This window comes from Perna viridis, chromosome 5 (genome assembly GCF_037379345.1).
Source record: "Perna viridis isolate PV_CMFRI_1.1 ecotype Kerala chromosome 5, ASM3737934v1, whole genome shotgun sequence".
Lineage (NCBI taxonomy): Eukaryota > Metazoa > Mollusca > Bivalvia > Mytilida > Mytilidae > Perna > Perna viridis.
In genome coordinates this window covers 4,525,543-4,546,698 of record NC_142449.1, presented here as the reverse complement: position 1 = coordinate 4,546,698, position 21,156 = coordinate 4,525,543, and the positions used below count along the sequence as shown (strand labels likewise).

General features: G+C 33.5%; 1 protein-coding gene across 2 annotated transcripts in view; it reads right to left on the bottom strand.

Annotated features, from left to right (window-relative positions):
* The window catches only part of LOC148615678 (fibroblast growth factor receptor-like), a 41,074-nt gene that overhangs the window by 6,796 nt on the left and 13,122 nt on the right, over window positions 1–21,156 (bottom strand). For both annotated transcript variants that reach the window (XM_088582170.1, XM_088582169.1), the window contains exons 5-12: window positions 14,630–14,790; window positions 13,188–13,342; window positions 12,612–12,846; window positions 6,041–6,185; window positions 3,645–3,790; window positions 2,015–2,137; window positions 1,471–1,596; window positions 530–702 (exon numbers count right to left, since the gene is read on the bottom strand). In XM_088582170.1, the coding sequence (XP_088438296.1) occupies window positions 530–702; window positions 1,471–1,596; window positions 2,015–2,137; window positions 3,645–3,790; window positions 6,041–6,185; window positions 12,612–12,846; window positions 13,188–13,342; window positions 14,630–14,790 (1,264 nt within the window). The remainder of the gene's footprint in view (window positions 1–529; window positions 703–1,470; window positions 1,597–2,014; window positions 2,138–3,644; window positions 3,791–6,040; window positions 6,186–12,611; window positions 12,847–13,187; window positions 13,343–14,629; window positions 14,791–21,156) is intronic.

The window sequence follows — 21,156 nt, the reverse complement described above, 5'->3', positions numbered from 1 at the left end:
TAAAAATATCTTTCTATGGTTTAATAAGCATTTTGAGAGTATTGTCATCGATACAAAGTCTCCTACTGGAAAAAATTGAAATGCAAATTACTTCATAGATTTTTAACAAGAAATATGCGTAAAACTGAGTCTGCATTACTTTTCTAAGTCAAAGGACCATAACTCATAAAAAATCAACAAACAAAAACAAAATTTGATCTGTTACTTCTTGTGTATGATCAATGTGATATATTTCAAATGTATATCAGGAAGCATAGCGATGAAAAGTGCAGAAATCTTACTTTTTGCATTTATTTTGTAAGTACAAGAGACTTAACTCAGCAAATAACAAACCAGAACTAAAGGATCATGAGCTGTAATTTGTAATGATAAAGCAATGTAATAAATATCAAATGTATATGTCTGCAAGCATGGCAAAAATGTAAGGAAAACTAATTTGCTAAACTGACAGACAGACAGAGTGCAAACATAATGTCCCCTTGGCAAAAGTCTTCGGGAGGGATTGGTAATGATAATTTTGATTACATACCTCTCTCCACTTCCTCCTCCTGCAGTATACAGCTGTTAGTATAAGGAGAACAATAGCTAATAATCCCCCCGCACACACACCAATGACAGTATATAATGTCTCTGGTGTTATCTCCATTGTTAGTTCATCAGAATCTTCCCCACTATCATTAGGATCTACTGGTGGATTGTTGTCTGTAATAACCAATATTTTTAAATAACACAATAACAATAAAGTTGAAAAAGATAGCACTTTCCATATATCCGTTACACCCTTCATTCTATTCAATATAAACCTAAGACAATGTAGTCCAAGGATATCATTTGACTGTCTTTGTGGATATAAACCACAAAAATCCCCAAAAATATTTTGTAATGCAGTGTTTACCAATTAAACGCACGATATGGGTGACGCTGACAATCAGCTGACTGTTTTTGTTCATATAAAAATTAAGTTGAAGAATTTGAAGTTTCTACATGGACAGCGAGGAGGAAAGAATCATGAAATATTAACTCAACTAACTACTGTAGATTGTCTTTTCATTTTCTTAATAATTACCAGCATAGAAAGTTCTGTACCTAATTATGAGGCTCCTAAAATGAGGAAATACACTTTCCCCTTTTTTACACAAGTTCTTGTAAAAAATATTTAAATAGGGACCAAAGTCAGTGAGGTCCTAAATATGTAAGGGTCTGAAACATGAATGGTACATAATCCTTTTGTCAGAATGACATACATGTACATAATCCTTCTGTCAGAATGACATACATGTACATAATCCTTCTGTCAGAATGAATTTGGAAGTGATAGTTTTAACTTACAAAACAAGCACAACGCAGGTGTTTTTGGAAGTATTGCATTTTTGTGTTGGTGGGAGACATCAATAGCTGTAATTTGAGCAGAAAGATCTCAATCCTTCATAAGCAAAGCTTAAAATTATATTATTATTGAATGAATCTTACTTGTACAATCATATTTATTACTATCCAGAGTGTATCCATCACTACATGAACATTCAAATGTTCCATTTAGATTAGTACATATCTGTGAGCAGGCCTGAGTTCCTGGTTTCATACACTCATCTATATCTAAAATCAAAGTTAATGTGTGGTTAATATAAACAAACTTCAACCAAAATATTTTTTAATTCAATGCATAAAAAGACAGAATTGATATTAACTTTTTGTTACTCCAATGGAAAACAAACTGTCATCCTATTTTAAAATCTAATTTAAACTTTCATTTAAACCTCAGCTTTACACATTCAATCCCCCTCTATTCTGAATGGTATACACTGGTATAGATGCAGGATTGAAGAGGGATACATGCATATTTTTTACACACTTTTATCCAAATTTTGCTCCAAATTAACAAACTTCTGCAACATAAAAAGAGGAGGGTCACCACTCCCTCCTTCTTACATAAAGTCTTGTCCCATACATACAGTGATGATATAATATCTCTATGTTAAGAAAAAAAAAATGTTAAAATATAAAATTTTCCTACCTTCACACAGCGTTGTACTGCCATCAATGAATGTATAACCATCTTTACAAATACATTTATAGGTTCCCAGTTCATTCTGACATTCCTGATTACAGGGTGGATCAAAGCTACATTCATCTACATCTGTAAAACAATAAAAAAATAGTTTAAATTAAGAGAACTGTTTCCATTGTACATGACTCCTGCATGCCACTACTAAAATATGAAAATATCTTCAAATAAGATAGTGCTATTAAGTCAAGCACACTGCATACCACATCATGATAAAGCTGCTTACAAACTTCAAATCTAATGAAGGGTTTAACAGGTCTTTACACAAGTCTCTATTAAAGATCCTCCACAAATGTAAGAAATTCTGTCTTTTGACAAATGGAGAGCAACAGAATAAGTTAAAAGATGAAAAATTTCTCACTCTAGTGGAGACACTGTCCCATGCACTTGTCTCTCATTTCTTCCGTTTTACACCCAAAACGTATGGAATTACAATAAAGTTTATCAGTAATTAGCATAAAATATGTGTCATATTACTGGGCATCAATTGACCATGTGCAATCAACATTGATCACCCAAAAAATTCAGTTATATGGTAATGAATTCTTAAGTTTTTGTATAATTTGAATACTAGTATATCAACATACATTGGCATACAAAGATATGGACCTGTGTACAAAAAGTTGGATTCATTTATTCATTGACCCTCTGAATTTTACTGGACCACTTTTACTTTGCGTGTTGTGATTGGCTATTTCACCCATGACAGACACCATGGCATGCACCTGTCTGTTATGGGCTGTCTGTCATAGAAAAGCAACCAAAATCGAAGAACAGTAGTTTCACCTTAAGGAAATATATGGGACACAACATATGTAATAACAACATACTGTAAACCGTTCATGGCAGTTTAATTTTTTTGTTATTTTTTTACAGTAAGACCTGTAATACAAAAATAGTCACAAGTTTGATTTGCAATGACAGCTTTTGTTTTCCTAAGACATGTGAATGCAGTTTACTCAATTCAATGTAATCAATTCTAATGAAATCACTTGAAGACGAACCTTGTATAATGTGTATCGCCATGCAGTTGTTGTTACCTTGTATAATGTGTATTGCCATGCAGTAGTTGTTACCTTGTATGATGTGTACTGCCATGCAGTAGTTGTTACCTTATATAATGTGTATCGCCATAGGGTAGTTGTTACCTTATATAATGTGTATCGCCATGCAGTTGTTGTTACCTTGTATAATGTGTATTGCCATGCAGTAGTTGTTACCTTGTATGATGTGTACTGCCATGCAGTAGTTGTTACCTTATATAATGTGTATCGCCATAGGGTAGTTGTTACCTTATATAATGTGTATCGCCATAGGGTAGTTGTTACCTTGTATAATGTGTATCGCCATGCGGTGTAGTTGTTACCTTGTATGATGTGTACTGCCATGCAGTTGTTGGTACCTTGTATAATGTGTATTGCCATGTGGCAGTTGTTACCTTGTATAAAGTGTATCGCCATGTGGTAGGTGTTACCTTGTATGATGTGTATTGCCATGCGGTAGGTGTTACCTTGTATGTGTACTGCCATGCAGTTGTTGTTACCTTGTATATTGTGTATTGCCATGCGGTAGTTGTTACCTTGTATAATGTGTATCGCCATAGCTGTGCCTTTTGTATTATAGACATTACAAGCATATACACCGAAGTCTGCCTGGGTTATTGATGATATTGTTAATGTGGCATCCTGTTCTATAGGGTTTAATGTTTCCATGCTTGTCTTGTATCTGAAATGGATAAAAAATTACCTTCATTAGTCATATTAGTAAATCCTTAGATCTATATGTTTCACTACCAGCATACTCTTTTCAAGAACACTTTTTTTATGATTGCAAATATACATTGTGAACGGCTATAAATCCTACTAAGGCAAAGAAAAAAAATATTTCTGCTAACCTGCTCTAAAAACAAAACTAGGGTCTGTAGGTGGACAAAATTTTGTTTTTCAAAAGTTTTTGACTGGTTTGTTTTGGTGACACATTTAGACTTTAATAGTACCTGTGTCAAAAATGGCAAAAAAACTTAAGGGTCGGCACAAAAAATAGGGGTCAGTGATGTTACTGGAAATATGGATAATCTTTTTAAGGCCTAATTCAATTCACAATTATGGATTTTCATCATAGACGATTTAAAACCAAAGTAACAATAATTTTCAGTATTTAAACCAAGCAGAGCGGGGTCTATTGTAAAGTTCTCCATCAGTGTTTAGGCCAAACTGAAATGGGTTTATTTATTATAAAGATCTCCATCAGTGTTCAGACAAAACTGAAATGGGTCTTTTGTAAGAGTAATCAAGGGAACCAAGGTTATAGCGGTAATCAAAAGAATGTAATCCAGGGACAAAGACCAGACATGGAAAACAGACATACACAACAAAGAACATAAAGTAACTAAAATCATACATACAAAGTAACAAAAGTAAATGAGCAACTCGGACTCCACTAAAAACTGGGAGCATGGACCAGGTGCACCGATAGGGTAAGCGTCCTCTGCTTTTCTAGAAACACCTGCCGAGTTGCTCTTAAAAAGTCAAGTTCGGGATAGACAAACGAGGAAAGGAAAACTATGGCCCGTTGAATAAATCAGTTTTCATGGTGCAGATGGATACACCATAACGATCCACGAGTTCATGATGACAACCATAAAACTTCTGTAGTGATGACTTCAATCTTGTAGCAACATAACCCTGTTCCAGAAGCCTATTTGTTAGAGTTCTAGCGCGATACAAAAAGTCTGCGTAGTTTTGGCAAGCTCTGGCATAACGTATGAGTTGTGATATGAACACTCCATACACAGGTGCTGAAGGAATGTTGCCACAGATGAAAGGAAAGTTGACAATTCTGAATGAAAAGTCATCATGTTTGTCATAAAGTTTGGTCAATAGTTTTCCTTTACCATCGATTTCTATGTGTAGGTCAAGATATGAGGCTGACTTCACAGTGTCTGTAGTATCCTATATCTCAAGTTCTTTTGAGTAGATGGGATGTATCAAACCCCCGAAATTAGGATTGTTTAAAGATAATACATCATCTATATAGCGGAAACTGAGATTGAAGGATCTAGCCAAACAATATTCTTTCTTTCTGATCAGATCAGCTATAAAGTCAGCCTCATAAGAGTGAAGGAATAGGTCAGCAAGTAAAGGAGCACCATTTGTTCCCATTGTAATGCCGACTGTTTGTTGAAAAACACGTCCACCACACTGGACAAATATGTTGTCGATTAAAAATTCCAGCATTTTGTATAAACATCTTCCTCATAAGAGTGAAGGAATAGGTCAGCAAGTAAAGGAGCACCATTTGTTCCCATTGTAATGCCGACTGTTTGTTGAAAAACACGTCCACCACACTGGACAAATATGTTGTTGATTAAAAATTCCAGCATTTTGTATAAACATCTTCCTCTGTATATTTGGAAAGATCTCCTTCAGTGTTCAGACCAAACTGAAATGGATCTATTGTTAAGATCTCTAGTGTTCAGACCAAATAGGGATGGGTCCATTGTAAAGTTCTTTTTCAGTGATCAGGCCACTCAGGGTTGAATTTATTTTGAAATTCTCCTCTTAGTAACTGAAGACTAAAACTTGATATTTTTTGTCTTTATTTTGTTATTGCATCAAAGTGGCCACTTCAAAGACCAATTTCTTTCCTCTTCTACTATAATATTACATAATTTAAATTTCTTTGTAAAGAAATGATAGTGTACATGGATTGAATTTCAGAATTTTTTCCACTAGCTAAATTCAGCAAGTTCTGAAAATTGAAACTTGAAGTTTTTGGGGTTATTTGTGGACTTTACCTAGATGACATATATAATTCCACTAGCAAATTTTAGCAAGTGGAAATAATTTCTACTAGCAAAATTGAATTTCAACTTGCATTTAGCAAGTATTTCCTCTTAAATTCGATCACTGGTGTGACCCCATTCTCTATTTACTTTGACTGCTTATGTAACAGGCTGATGTAACAGTACCTTACCTTGAATTAGAAGACAGTAGTGTATCTTCTAACTTCCATACAGTGTAATGTGGTAGAGGGTACGACCATACATGGCAAGTCATCTTTACTGTTGAACCTAGTGTGGCATTTATAACAAAATCTACTGACTGCACTACAGGGGCACCTGTAAGTTGACACAAATAAACATCTAATATTTCTTTTAATTTGAGAAGGATTTGCAGGTCAAGACAGCTCCAACATAAAAAGAAAGGCAAGTTGAACGATTATTACTAATATATTATTTACTATGACAACAGACCTTATGTGGAACAGACCACATGCGGCACAGTAAAAAATGTAATTCTAACAATTGAAAATTATCGCACTCTGGGTTGAACCTTTCAGCATGGTTACCTTAATGAACAGACCAAATAGCTACTTAATGAATATTCATAAAACATTTCATTTTTGTCGCATATGCTACATAACTATTTTTGATACTTACTGTAACTTACAGTACAAATAACACTAAATGCATAAGCTACACACAGATATAACATAATCTATAAAATACAGCATTATGAGCTTATATAAATGAACCTCTAGGCACAAAAATATAACAAAACAGAAATATAAAAATACCTATGAAAATATGTTACATAATCTACATAATATAGCATATGCTACATTTCTTGTTACAGCATACATGTTACAATTTTACAGCATATGCATATAAAAAATACTTTTGAATCTCTTGTTCACCATAGATAACCAGGAGAGAAAAAGTAGAACACCAAAGTGTCAGAGGAAGGTAAACCCAAGGACAAATTAAAGTAGAAAACACCAAAGTGTCAATGGAGGGTAGACCCATGGGCAAATCAAAGCAGGGAACACCAAAGTGTCAATGGAGGGTAAACCCATGGGCAAATCAAAGCAGGAAACACCAAAGTGTCAGTGGAGGGTCAACCCATGAACAAATCAAAGTAGAAAAAACCAAAGTGTCAGAGGAGGGCAAACCCATGGACAAATCAAAGCAGGGAACACCAAAGTGTCAATGGAGGGTAAACCCATGGACAAATCAAAGCAGGGAACACCAAAGTGTCAATGGAGGGTAAACCCATGGGCAAATCAAAGCAGGGAACACCAAAGTGTCAGTGGAGGGTCAACCCATGGACAAATCAAAGTAGAAAACACCAAAGTGTCAGAGGAGGGCAAACCCATGGACAAAACAAAGTAGAAATGACTAATGTCAATGGAGGGTAAACCCATGGACAACTCAAAGCAGGGAACACCAAATGGTAACAAAGGAAGATCATGTTACACATCACAACAGAACTAAAAAATACACATAGAACCAAGCAGTATGGATCATTTAAAAACAGAGGTCAATTCAAGTCCTCTGGAAGAGTAAGCGGTTCCTGCTTCTAGCTAGACACCTGCTGGGCTGCCCAGTGAAGGTCATGTCCTTTGAAAGAGGAAGAGAAATTGGCTCTTACATAACCTGATTGAATAGAATCTATCATCAAAACAAACAAAATCAAAGTTGTGTTAGATGATCGATTATAAAAACAATAAGGTTTTACTAGTGGTTAGTCATCCTCAATTATAGAGGTGTCCCTAGTGGTTAGTCATCCTCAATTATAGAGGTTTTACTAGTGGTTAGTCATCCTCAATTATAGAGGTTTTACTAGTGCTTAGTCATCCTCAATTATAGAGGTTTTACTAGTGCTTAGTCATCCTCAATTATAGAGGTGTCCCTAGTGGTTAGTCATCCTCAATTATAGAGGTGTCCCTAGTGGTTAGTCATCCTCAATTATAGAGGTTGTACTAGTGCTTAGTCATCCTCAATTATAGAGGTTTTACTAGTGGTTAGTCATCCTCAATTATAGAGGTTGTACTAGTGCTTAGTCATCCTCAATTATAGAGGTTTTACTAGTGCTTAGTCATCCTCAATTATAGAGGTTTTACTAGTGCTTAGTCATCCTCAATTATAGAGGTGTCCCTAGTGGTTAGTCATCCTCAATTATAGAGGTGTCCCTAGTGCTTAGTCATCCTCAATTATAGAGGTTTTACTAGTGGTTAGTCATCCTCAATTATAGAGGTTTTACTAGTGCTTAGTCATCCTCAATTATAGAGGTGTCCCTAGTGCTTAGTCATCCTCAATTATAGAGGTGTCCTTAGTGCTTAGTCATCCTCAATTATAGAGGTGTCCCTTTATAAGATCAAACTTAAAGAAAAAGAAAACATGCTCTATATAAATGTACAATTATATCATAAAGTACCAGTACAAGGGGAGATAACTAAAAATTTGTTTAAAGTTTATTATAATTATGTGTCATTACAATTACTAAAAATTACAAATCTAAAGAACCTGTGACAATACTTTAGCTAGTTTCCACTAAGCCTCTTATTTTTCCCTACAGGTAAGAAGCCTAAATTCAAAGCATCTTACACCCTTCATACTACCTTCACATGTAATCTGATACATCAATCAAGTTAATCAATAGATTCATGACTTGAGGATAAAGCCTACACTTATTTAAAGGTGCAGTTATAGAAAATGATCCTTGCTCCTTAGTTTCACATATTACTGTCTATCTTTAGACACAAAAACAATTGATTATGAATTTTCTGAGCTTACTTGAACATGCTGTTCACCAACATTAAGTTTGGTCTTATTTTGAAGTACTTAATTTGTGTTTCTGAATAAACGTTAGGACAGTACATTCATACCTAACCATCGACCTTAAATTGATACTGGAACTAATTGGAGAAGTTTTCATATATGTGTTCTGACACCCTATTTATGACCTTGACTACCTTGCCCAATTCCCAACTTAACCAATACAATTGTTTTGTCCCAATTAACAATCATTGAACATGTATGGCTATCAAATATTCCCAAAAAACAACCCAGGGGTCCAAATTTACTTTCATGAGTGGATGGTCCTAGACTCTTTTCCAATTTCAATTCAGTGGTCCACTTGAAGAAGCCAGAAGTCCTAAACAAAGTCTAAATGAAAATGGTTGAAGGTCCCAGACCTAGGTAAGGAAATCTTTAATGTCCTTAAACCTTGGTCTACCACTTTTCTTGTTCTGAGGTGTACACTATCAATACATAACATAGTTTAACATGAAATAAAGTCAATGAAATGCAAATATTACCATAGACAAGTAAGTGCTCATCTTCAATGATGGATTAAAATAAAACTAAGGTAAATCATGAACAGTACTTTTTAAATAACACTATAGCAATAAAGTTGAAAAAGATAGCACTTTCTGTAATTCCATTACTCACTGACACCTATGTCTGCTTCAATGCAAACTTTTTTTTAAAAATGTAATGTTGAATGACTTAAAGCACTGAACTGATCTACTGTTAACTTTTTTAATTGAAAACCACTAGTATATTTATGCAGTTCGTACAAAGGTCAATCAAATAAAGACTTGACACTACAAATCGATCTGACAAACCTGCCAATACACAAATTTTAGGCATTTCTGAATGAGTAATCAAGGGAACCAAGGTTATAGCGGTAATCAAAAGAATGTAATCCAGGGACAAAGACCAGACATGGAAAACAGACATACACAACAAAGAACATAAAGTAACTAAAATCATACATACAAAGTAACAAAAGTAAATGAGCAACTCGGACTCCACTAAAAACTGGGAGCATGGACCAGGTGCACCGGTAGGGTAAGCATCCTCTGCTTTTCTAGAAACACCCGCCGAGTTGCTCATAAAAAGTCAAGTCCGGGGTAGACAAACGAGGAAAGGAAAACTATTACCCGTTGAATAAATCAGTTTTCATGGTGCTGATGGATACACCATAACGATCCATGAGTTCATGATGACGACCATAAAACTTCTGTAGTGATGACTTCAATCTTGTAGCAACATAACCCTGTTCCAGAAGCCTATTTGTTAGAGTTCTAGCGCGATACAAATAGTCTGCGTAGTCCCTGCAAGCTCTGGCATAACGTATGAGTTGTGATATGAACACTCCATACGCAGGAGCCGAAGGAATGTTGCCACAGATGAAAGGAAAGTCGACAATTCTGAATGAAAAGTCATCACGTTTGTCGTAAAGTTTGGTCAATAGTTTTCCTTTACCATCAATTTCTAAGTGTAAGTCAAGATATGAGGCTGACTTCACAGTGTCTGTAGTATCTTTTATCTCAAGTTCTTTTGGGTAGATGCGATGTATCAAATTCCCGAAATTAGGATTGTTTAAAGATAACACATCATCTATATAGCGGAAACTGAGATTGAAGGATCTAGCCAAACAATATTCTTTCTTTCTGATCAGATCAGCTATAAAGTCAGCCTCATAAGAGTGAAGGAATAGGTCAGCTAGTAAAGGAGCACAATTTGTTCCCATTGGAATGCTGACCGTTTGTTGAAAAACACGTCCACCACACTGGACAAACATGTTGTCGATTAAAAATTCCAGCATTTTGTAAACATCTTCCTCTGTATATTTGGAAGATGATTTCGAATTATTTCTTACAAAGTATGAGGAATCTCTACCAAGAACTATATATTTGTATCTAGGTGTACCATCTTTTTTGGAAAAACAACGATGTATAATGTTTTTAAGTCGGGATTTTAACTGAGTATGGGGAATAGAAGTATACAGTGTTGAAAAATCATAGGTTTTAATGCTATTATATTCAGATAATAGTCTTGAACTGATTGTCTCCAAAAGATCTTTTGAATTTTTCAGGATCCACATTGAATTAATACCACCATGGGAGTAACAAGTGTTGTGGTAGGACTGTAGACCCTCTTTGACAGTTGTGAGTATAGAAGTTAAAAGTTTTGAAAGAGGTTTGGTGGTACATTTTGCAGATCCAGCTATGAAACGTTGTTTGTATGGATTCTTGTGAAGTTTAGGAATCCAGTACATAGACGGTAAATCACAATTATCGTCCTTGGTAGAGAGACCAAAAGAGGATAGCACAGATTTATGGTTTTCCACAACCTCTTCTTTGGAAAGAGTGGTAGCAGTGTAGGTCTTATCACTGCTATTATTTTCTACGTCTACCTCTGCTAATAAACATTGGATATAAAATGTTTTGCAGACAAAAACAATGTTGTTTTGGGCTTTGTCTGCTGGTACGACAACATATTTGTCATGTATAGTAGACAATGTTTTTGCTACATCGGGGTCTTTGAAAACTGATGTAGCCTTGGCACTCATTGACCTACTTAAAACTTTCATTCGTTTCAAAATCAAAGACCTCACGGCCTTCAACCACTCTGACAGAGAATCAATGTCTTCTTGTTCTCGTTTTATCCATTTTCTTGCGAATAAAACTTGTTGACATTTATATGCAGTTCGCATTACATAGGGCCATACCATGTGGGTAATAAGGTGGTGAATAAACTTCCATGTTGATTTTTTGGGGGGTTTCAAAAGCATAGTCAACATTGTTTGAACATAAATTATGCCTGTACTTTTGTAAGCAAGACATTCTTATCTTTTCAGTAGAAATGTTATAAATGAAATGTTGGCACCCTGTGGTACACTCTCTCTGCGTCAATAGGAAGAGCTGTAAACACTGAACAATAGTTATGGTAGTACAATACAGTTAGGTCATTTCTGAATATTTGGTCTCATTTTGTTGAAATGAAGCTGTTTTGAGGCAGTCTGCACAGAAATTTCTAGTGTTTTGTCATAAAAAAGTGCATATTTTTGAAATCCTTGGTGTGTGGAGGTTCAAGTCATTATAAGTAATTTAGTGATTACTGTTATAAAATCCAGTAGCCATGGTAACATACTGAAAAAAATATTACTGAGTTTTAGTACAAATCAGGGGTGCCTTTCCAAAACTAACAGCCAATTACTGTTTTATAAAATATCAGGCACTTAGACACTACTACCTAGTATTTGGAAAAAGGGTAAAAATAATAAGACCCTTTTCGATTCATTCTCTCACAATTTTAGTTCCAAAATTTCATGCGAAATAAGGTATTTTGAAAATCAGCCATCTGATGCTGAGGAGAGAACCTAATACGACAGGGGACTGAAACGTTCCAGATACCATTCTTCCTTTAAATTACAACTGTTTACCATTACATATATTACATCTGTCTATGTATAAATGCTTAACTACATTTAAACAATATATCCACCAAATTTCAACTTTTAATTTTAAGTTTTACAAAATTTGACCAGAGTAACTTGGTGTGGGAAACAGTGTGCCTTACTGTAACTGTATAATGCACCCTATGCAAGTAAAAGGTGGTATAAATGCAGGTCATAAGCTCCATATTTTTCTTATTTGGGTTTCCATACCTTATTTGACATTGTTTTTAATGTCAAGTGATTTGCATATATACAATAAACACACTGGTGAATACCAAGAGTAATATAACTAGCATACTTACCAGTAACAGTCAGGTTAAGGTAGTCCACTGCTATGTCTGTGGTGTTTTCTACCAATACTTAGCATACTTTCCAGTAACAGTCAGGTTAAGGTAGTCCACTGCTATGTCTGTGGTGTTTTCTACCAATACTTAGCATACTTACCAGTAACAGTCAGGTTAAGGTAGTCCACTGCTATGTCTGTGGTGTTTTCTACCAATACTTAGCATACTTACCAGTAACAGTCAGGTTAAGGTAGTCCACTGCTATGTCTGTGGTGTTTTCAACCAATACTTTACACACAAAAGTTCCACTGTTAGTGAAATGAAGTCTATCTATGTACAACGTATAGAAACATCCAGTCATATTTCGTGTTGAGAATGTCTTGATGGTGACATCATTCAGCATCCTTTCCTCATCAGAGGATAAATTCATATAACTACCATCCAAACCAAAAAACAACCATGTCATCTGTAATGTGAAAATTCTAATTGTACCAATAGTCACATGTATTTATGCTGTCCTAATATCAGGTACATGTATTAGGAAAAATGAATATCAAATCAAATAACTGGGTCATACATGTAGCTTCATGGAATTACTCTGCTGCAATTATATCAGTTTATTTAAAGTCCTATATTAGAATTTATACAAGACTTGGGGCAATGGTTGTGTTATACACTCAATAGCCATGTTGTATGCTATGACATAACTGGACAAATGAAAATGCAACAAAAACAATTTGTTAAGATATGATAAATTTACAGAAATTACCTATGGAAATTTTTTTCAGATATTAAATTCAAGCTTACCTTTGGAGTATGAGTTAAAGCACCAGCTTTACACACTATTTTCATTTCAGTGTTCAAATCAGTGGTCCATGTGTGGGAAATGGGATGCATTTTAACTATAGACATTTGCTTGGCATCAGGGAAAATAGATTCATCTGTAATTCTAGCATTGGATACTGGAAACAAGATATAAAAAGTATTATTAAATGTTTACAAAGCTACAGAATATATTTATACCTGTTAATCCTACCACATTTGGGGGGAGGCTGCCACAAAATCAATGAAAAATTAAATAATTTTCTGCCAAAAATACTAAATATTTAAATTTTCACATAATAATTGGTTTCTACATAAAAATCTCCCATGTGAGACAGTGTCAGTGAGGGAGAATCCCCAACATGAACTGTTCCAAAGATTAACAGGTACGATAATATCTTATAAAATATTCAATTGATATTACACGTATTAGGTAAGTCAAGTCAGCTAACCATTAAAATTGGTACATTTGTACCAACAAGGAAAGGCACTTCCCATGAGACTAGTTTATCAATAGAGTTTTTGTACCAACTTTGAAATTTCATTTTGGGGGTATTTTACTGTTTTACTTATTTTGATGTCAGTACAATGTATTTTTATCTCCTTCTAGCAACATGTATTAATAACATTTAAGTATAAATACTGAGATAAATGTTCTCATTTAAATGAAATTTATAAATACTGTGACTATTGTATTTATTTGCAAAACAAGGAGATGTATTGTGATAAAATTGCTTAATGAAGTTTATACCGAAATAACACAAAAAGTAGCTTTTCTATTGTATAAAATGCCTGGCTTTAGTTTCCTAGGGTTATAGTTTTGAGATCATCACATGACTATAAATATTTTGCAGAAAGATAAAGTTGCATTACAAAAAAATACCATAAATCCTACAGGTAAGGACAAGGAAATGGATAGGTTTGAAATGAAATATGTTTCTACTGTATCATTGATCATAAGTAGAAATAAAACATTAGTCATAGTTAGTGACATCACTTAAATACACAAGTCTTATGATGTTAATCTTAAAACAATCCAATGTCCCCTGTAATATGGGGAATGATTGTCACTGGACATAATTCACAACAGCTCACTTTGCTTGTCAGGGATATAACAATACAATATGATTCTATAACCTGAATAGAACGTTTGAACCCAATACCATTAAAATAAGATCTTTGAGGAATCTCACTGAATGATACTTGAACTCCTCACCAATAACATTACTTAATCAAATAGATCAATACGCTGTATATGGGTGTCATTTGGTCCAATTTGACTCGTAAGTTTGTTTATTATCTACTATCTTTCAATTTAAACACTTTACATATTTAAAAAAAAGAAACACTTTTTTTTTATTTCCATACAAAGTAATATAAGCACATCTTCATGTATAATTAACTTATGATAATCAATATTAGTTTACCTTGAAGTTCAACTGTTCCAAAGGCTTGGCCATAGAAGTTAATGACAACACATGTGTAATTGCCAGAATCATCCATAGTGGCTGAGGTTAAGCTGAGGGTAAATTCTCCATATCCCATCATAACTCCAGGTATTATCCTCATGCAGGTATGGTACTTTCCACTAAAATATTTCAACATATAGAGAAAGAGAAACTTTTCAGTACAAGGTTTTCATGCATTTCAACAAGTCCTTTTAACCAGAGCCTGGATCACTTACACAGGTCCCTTATGTCTATATGAAGCAATAAGAATCCCTATAGTAAACTAGAGGCTCTTAAGAGCCTGAATCACTCACCTGGTTCAATAAGCAACATTCTATTTTTGTAAAAGCAGTTATATTTTCTCTTGGATGAATATTCCTAATGCTAGAACCTAAGGAACAAACACATTAATCTCCAGAAGTGTCAAAGGAGAAGATTTTTAAAAGAAATAACATTCAAAATAGCAAATGTTGAAAAAGGGCAATAACTCCAAAATGACTAAACAGATGTACCCAAAAATTTGACCACATATAGATTTCATCATGCTGAACACTTTTATCCTGTCAAAAATTTGCTTATCATAACGGTTTGGAAATATATGTGAAAAACTGTCTGACCCCTATGTTCTATTTTTAGTAATGATGGCAATGTTTTTCGACAGATCAAAAATCCCCTAATAATTCTATGCAGAATACCCTAAGAAATGTTCATACACAGTTTGGTTCCAACTGGTCTAGTAGTGTCAGAGAACATGTTTAAAAGTACCAGTAATAACATTAAAAATAAGAAAAAGTGTTGAAAAAGGGCCATAACTCCAACATTGCTAAGGCCTCACTACTTCTGGATCACATGGCCACTCCTCTATGTAGTACCAAAAACAAACAGAATCTAGAATTATGCCTTGTCAGTGCATTATTTGTGTGTATTCTGATCAAAAGTACTTAAAATAAAGCTGAGAATGTGTACTTTAAAATTATATTTATGATTTACTATGAAAGTGCATGTATATTGTTTACATGTGAGAGTAATTTAACTCAATTCTGTCATTTTGCAGAAAAGGTAAAAATTAAGATTTTCAATATTATTTATTCAAGGCAATTTCATGAAGAATTTCAACAATCATTGTACCATTAGCATAATGATTTGAAAGCCTTATTTTCCAAGCTTTGCTATGGTATACAACATTAAGATGTCATTTGTCCTGGAAATTCACTGTAAAACTTTGAAAACTAGTTTTTTAACATGTAAATTAATCGAAACCTTAGAAGTGGTAAGTGAGACCTCAAGATAAATTATGACATATTTCAGAGAAATGCATATTTTGAAAAAAATGACTTTTCTTGGTCATTATTTCCATTTTCTCATAAAATTGGTAATCTGGCTATATTTTTAAAGGTGCAAAGTGCATGATACATGAATTGTGAAAAACAACAAAGCAACAAGATTTTTATTTTTTATTAGTAAAACTGACTCATAACTTGACGTCATTCCAGAAATACCTAACATCATTGTTTGGGATATTCAAAGTACTCAAATCGTCATACAACACAGACTAAGTATGTCACAGAGATGAAATGGACATGGTTTTAATTGATGAAATCTGTCTTTTTTCATAATGATCAATGCTATTGACTACTACAGCTTCTTAAATTATCATAGATTTCAAATTGGCATGACAGGTTAGCTAAAATTGTCACTTTAAGTAATTGAAGGAAAATATCACTGAGGGGCATGATATAAAAATGGCCATTTCTTTGTAGTCCCATGTCTGATTTTGATTTTCTTATTAGCCTAGCAGTACTACAAGCTTTCATAAAATGTTAACTACATCTTTGATCCCCCCTGCAGACTTTTGTGGGCCTTACCATAAGGATCATTTCAGCATTGAAAGAATTTGGCTAAACCTAACGATTTTGGAGATATGAGAAAAACTTCTGACTAACCCCTTTGTTCTGTTTTTAGGAACAGTGGCCATGTTTTGAGTGAATCAAAAATCCCCACACAAGAATTCTACGCTGAATACCCTAGGGAACATTCATACCAAGTTTGGTTAAAATTGGTCAAGTAGTTTAAGAGAACAAGCTTTTTTTAAGTAAAAACAACAGATTAAAAATGAAAATTTGATTACAGATAGTTATCATCATTCTACACACTTTAACACTTGCCAGAATTCGGCTTAACTTAACAGTTTTGGAGATATGTGCAAAAAACTTCTGTCTGAGCCTTATGTTCTATTCTTAGTAATGGCAGCCATATTTCTCAACAAATCAAAACTCCCCATACCAGTTCTATGAAGAATACCCTAAGTAACATTCATATCAAGTTTGATTCAAATTACTCTGACGGTTTCAGAGAAGAAGGATTTTGAAAGTAATAATGTTAAAAATAGCCAAAAAAACATTGTAAAAAGGTCAACAACTCCAGCATGACTTAACAAATTAACCAAAATTTGACCACAAATAGATGTTATCATTATGGACACTTTTACCTAGTGCCAGAATTTTGCAAAACCTAATGGGACAAACTTATGTCTGACCCCTATGTTCTATTTTCAGTAATGGTGGTCACGTTTTTCAACAGATCGAAAGTCTATGCAGAATACCCTAAGGAACATTCATACCAAGTTTGGTTCTAATTGATCAAGTGGTTGTAGAGGAGAAGAGTTTTGAAAAATTGTTAACAACACCAGACAACGACGGACGACAAAGAGGACAGATGCCAAGTGATGGTTTAAGCTCACCTGGCCTTTCGCCAGGTGAGCTTAAAAAGTGGAGTTAAGGAGTATGTTATATAAAATGTTTTCTCATCATTTTGAAAATTTAAATATTCCATGATTTAACAAGTCTAACTTTATCACAAGAAAGAATAATAAAGTTCTTTTCTCTATTTTCTGGGTCAAAAGTGGTCTCTTCACGTCTAGTATTTCTGGCCCTGACAAAGGCTTTATGGCCAAAAGTTTGGGCCTCCTTTTCTGTGTTTCATTTTGTTTTATTTGTATTTTATTTGTATTCAGTTCCTTTTTACCTCTTAAATGCGGCTATTGTTCACTTATTTATTATTCATATATCTTAATAAAATTTAATAGTTGTGTATCATAGTTTTTTTTTCAATATGTGGTGTCAAGTTAAATTCACAAAATTTTCTTCATAATATTTTCAATGCAACTTTAACCTGAACTAAAACTGATAAAAATACTTTCAAGTATCATGAAAAAAAATAGAAATTCATGTTTTATTTATATATAATGTATTTTTTTAAAACTTTGTTTGAACAAATGAACTATGGTAAACAAATAATCTTTTCTTCTAAATTAGAAGTTCATATTACCGGTACATTAGCTTACACCAGTTGTTAATAAACAGAACTAAATAAAATGATATCGACCCACAATTTAATTTGCATATGAATTACGTAATTTAAAATAGTGTTAAAATACAGTTACTGATCAAGACACAAAGGGTTTCTTCCTTAAGTTTTGTAATTTAAAACTTGCTGACAAATTAGAGTCCTAAATTTAACAATAGTATTTAAAGTACTACTGGTATTAAACTGCTTTGTATTTACTTAAGGATGCCAGTGTTTTAACATTCAACCTGTACGTAGTTCATATGGCTACAACACTTTCTCCAGAGCTTTGTTTTAATTTTTCTTAAGTAAATTTATACATTTTGAAGATGTCATGTTATTTATATAGTAACTGTAATTCTTGCTTTTACACAAAGGTATATGGTGACCTATATGAACTAACAAAATAGTTACACATGATTGAGAGGGTAAGTTTAATTAGGCTGTGTTCCATGTGCTGATAATTCTTTTGATGTCCAGGAACAAAACAATTTTTACATGCACTGAATACACAACCACACTTTAAATTTATACTGCCTACATTGGATGATATAAAAGTAATATGACAGTTTCCAACAATGTCTGTAGTACATGTATAGCTCTTATCAAGAATTCTGTTTTAAGCAAGGTCTGATGTAATTTCCTGGCCTGAAAGCACACTACAAATAACTGTACATTTAAAACTCAGATCAAATTAAATTTTAATGTGTTAACACCATGAATGGATTAAACTGTAACATTACAAAGTTAGAGGCCTCAATTCATGCAAACTTAAATATATTTTCCCACCAAAACTAATACATTTATTTAAACTGTACACTGAATTTAAATTATACCTATAATGTAAGAATGTGAAAGATCTCTATTATATACTTATTCTTTTTTGTACAACATTTCTATTGGAGTTTTTACTGAGTTAAGTTACAAAAAAAACTATTTAGATTTAATGTCACATCAAAGAAGGAAGGCCTTGATCAGCTGCTGAACAAGAAATCTTTTTTAATAGAAATATTTCAACTGACTGAATAACAATATGGAGCTGCCAAAAGCTAAAAACTCCCATCTCTTATTTACAATTTTGTAGTGTGAACCAAATATTCTCTATAGACAAACGAACAAGTATAAATATTGTTGGCCTTTTACAAAACTAGCCCCCTTTTTTCATTGGGAAGACATGTATTATATTTTTTTTAAATTGGAAAATTTTGAACATTATTCATATACAACACCTTGAACTTGTAGTTAAAAAGATTAATTCTAAAGAGGATATCACAGCAAAAACTTTTGATTAATATAATTTTGAACAGAAACACCATTTTCTAACCTTCAACTACAAAGCTGGAAATAGTTTATCTTATTTTGGGATTTAGAGATTGAGCATGTTTTGACAATTGAAAAACTTTCATCAGGGGAACAGTTTAATGCAAACAGTACCACTGTACCCAAACCTTAAGAATTAAGGCAAACAGTACCACAGTACCCAAACCTTAAGAATTAAGGCAAACAGTACCACAGTACCCAAACCTTAAGAATTAAGGCAAACAGTACCACTGTACCCAAACCTTAAGAATTAAGGCAAACAGTACCACTGTACCCAAACCTTAACAATTCTATTGTAAACATCATGAACCACATGTAGTGAGATTCTTAGTATAATTAATTAATCAATCAATCATCGATTGTTTGAAGGTTTGTACTAATTGTATTTCAAGATTATGACATTTGATCAACTGAATGGACCTTACTCCAAACTTGGAAGTATTCATTTGGCATGAGTTCATTGAAGAATACTCAAGACCTCCTCTAAAGAACTAGAGCACCAATGATGTTTATTTAACAACAATTACTTAAATCTTCAGAGGTATTACACTGACATACACTACCTAATTACATTACACCTATATGAGTAAATCTTTGTGGTTGTCAGCAAGTGATTATTTACATCTTTTTCGTCTAATAATTAATTCCCTCCTTTATTTTCTTAAATTCAATACAAAATAAACTCAAATAGAAAACAAATGCCAATAAGTAACCGAGAAATAAAATCTACCCACAAATGCCAATAAGTAACCAAGAAATCAAATCTACCCATGCATTATTCACTAGACATTGTTTTACATGCAAGATGTTATAACCTGTAGTAGTAACGAATATACTGCTAGAAAATACTATACACTGTAATGTGAACCATAAATACTATAGGTTAACATACATCCTTATATTGTTTACCCAGACTTGTCAAGGCTAATTTGAACTAAAGGCCTATCGGCTAAAGAACACAAATCACTCACCTGAAAAAGTTAGAAATCTGATGGCCATATTATTTGATCAAGTAGAACAAACATTAAATAATTAAAAGAGGCCCACCAAGTCTCCATCAATCAAATCATTTGTAGAGGCTCATCTTCCAACACAATTAAATCATTCATAGAGGCCCACCAATTCTTAATAAGCTAAATCATTTATAGAGGTTAACCTATTCTCCATCAATCAAATCATTTACAGAGGCACCTATTCTCCAGCAAATAATTTATAGAGGCCCAACTATTCTCCATCAATAAAATCATTTATAGAGGCCCAACTATTCTCCATCAATAAAATCATTTATAGAGGCACAAGTATTCTTCATCAATTAAATCATTCATAGAGGCCCACCTTTTCTTCATCAATTCAATCATTTATAGAGGCCAACCTTTTCTTCATCAATAAAATCATTTATAGAGGCCCAAGTATTCTTCATAAATTCAATCATTTATAGAGGCCCACCTTTTCTTCATCAATTCAATCATTTATAGAGGCCAACCTTTTCTTCATCAAATCAATCATTTATAGAGGCCCACCTTTTCTTCATCAATTCAATCATTTATAGAGGCCCACCTTTTCTTCATCAATTCAATCATTTATATAGGTTATAGAGGCCAACCTCTATCAATCAATCAAAGTAAGATAGCAATCCAATCAGTGATCAATGAAATTTCAACAAGCCACCTTACTAGTTCTTAAAAAAAAATATACTGGGTCAACTTGAATTTTACTGGTCTCGGACCAGTGGACCAGCATTAATTTTCAACCCCTGAAACTATTTTTCATCTATTAAATTTTTTTCTATATTTATTTAATCTGAAAACATATTAAGTTACAGTGAAAGTTCTTTTATTTCT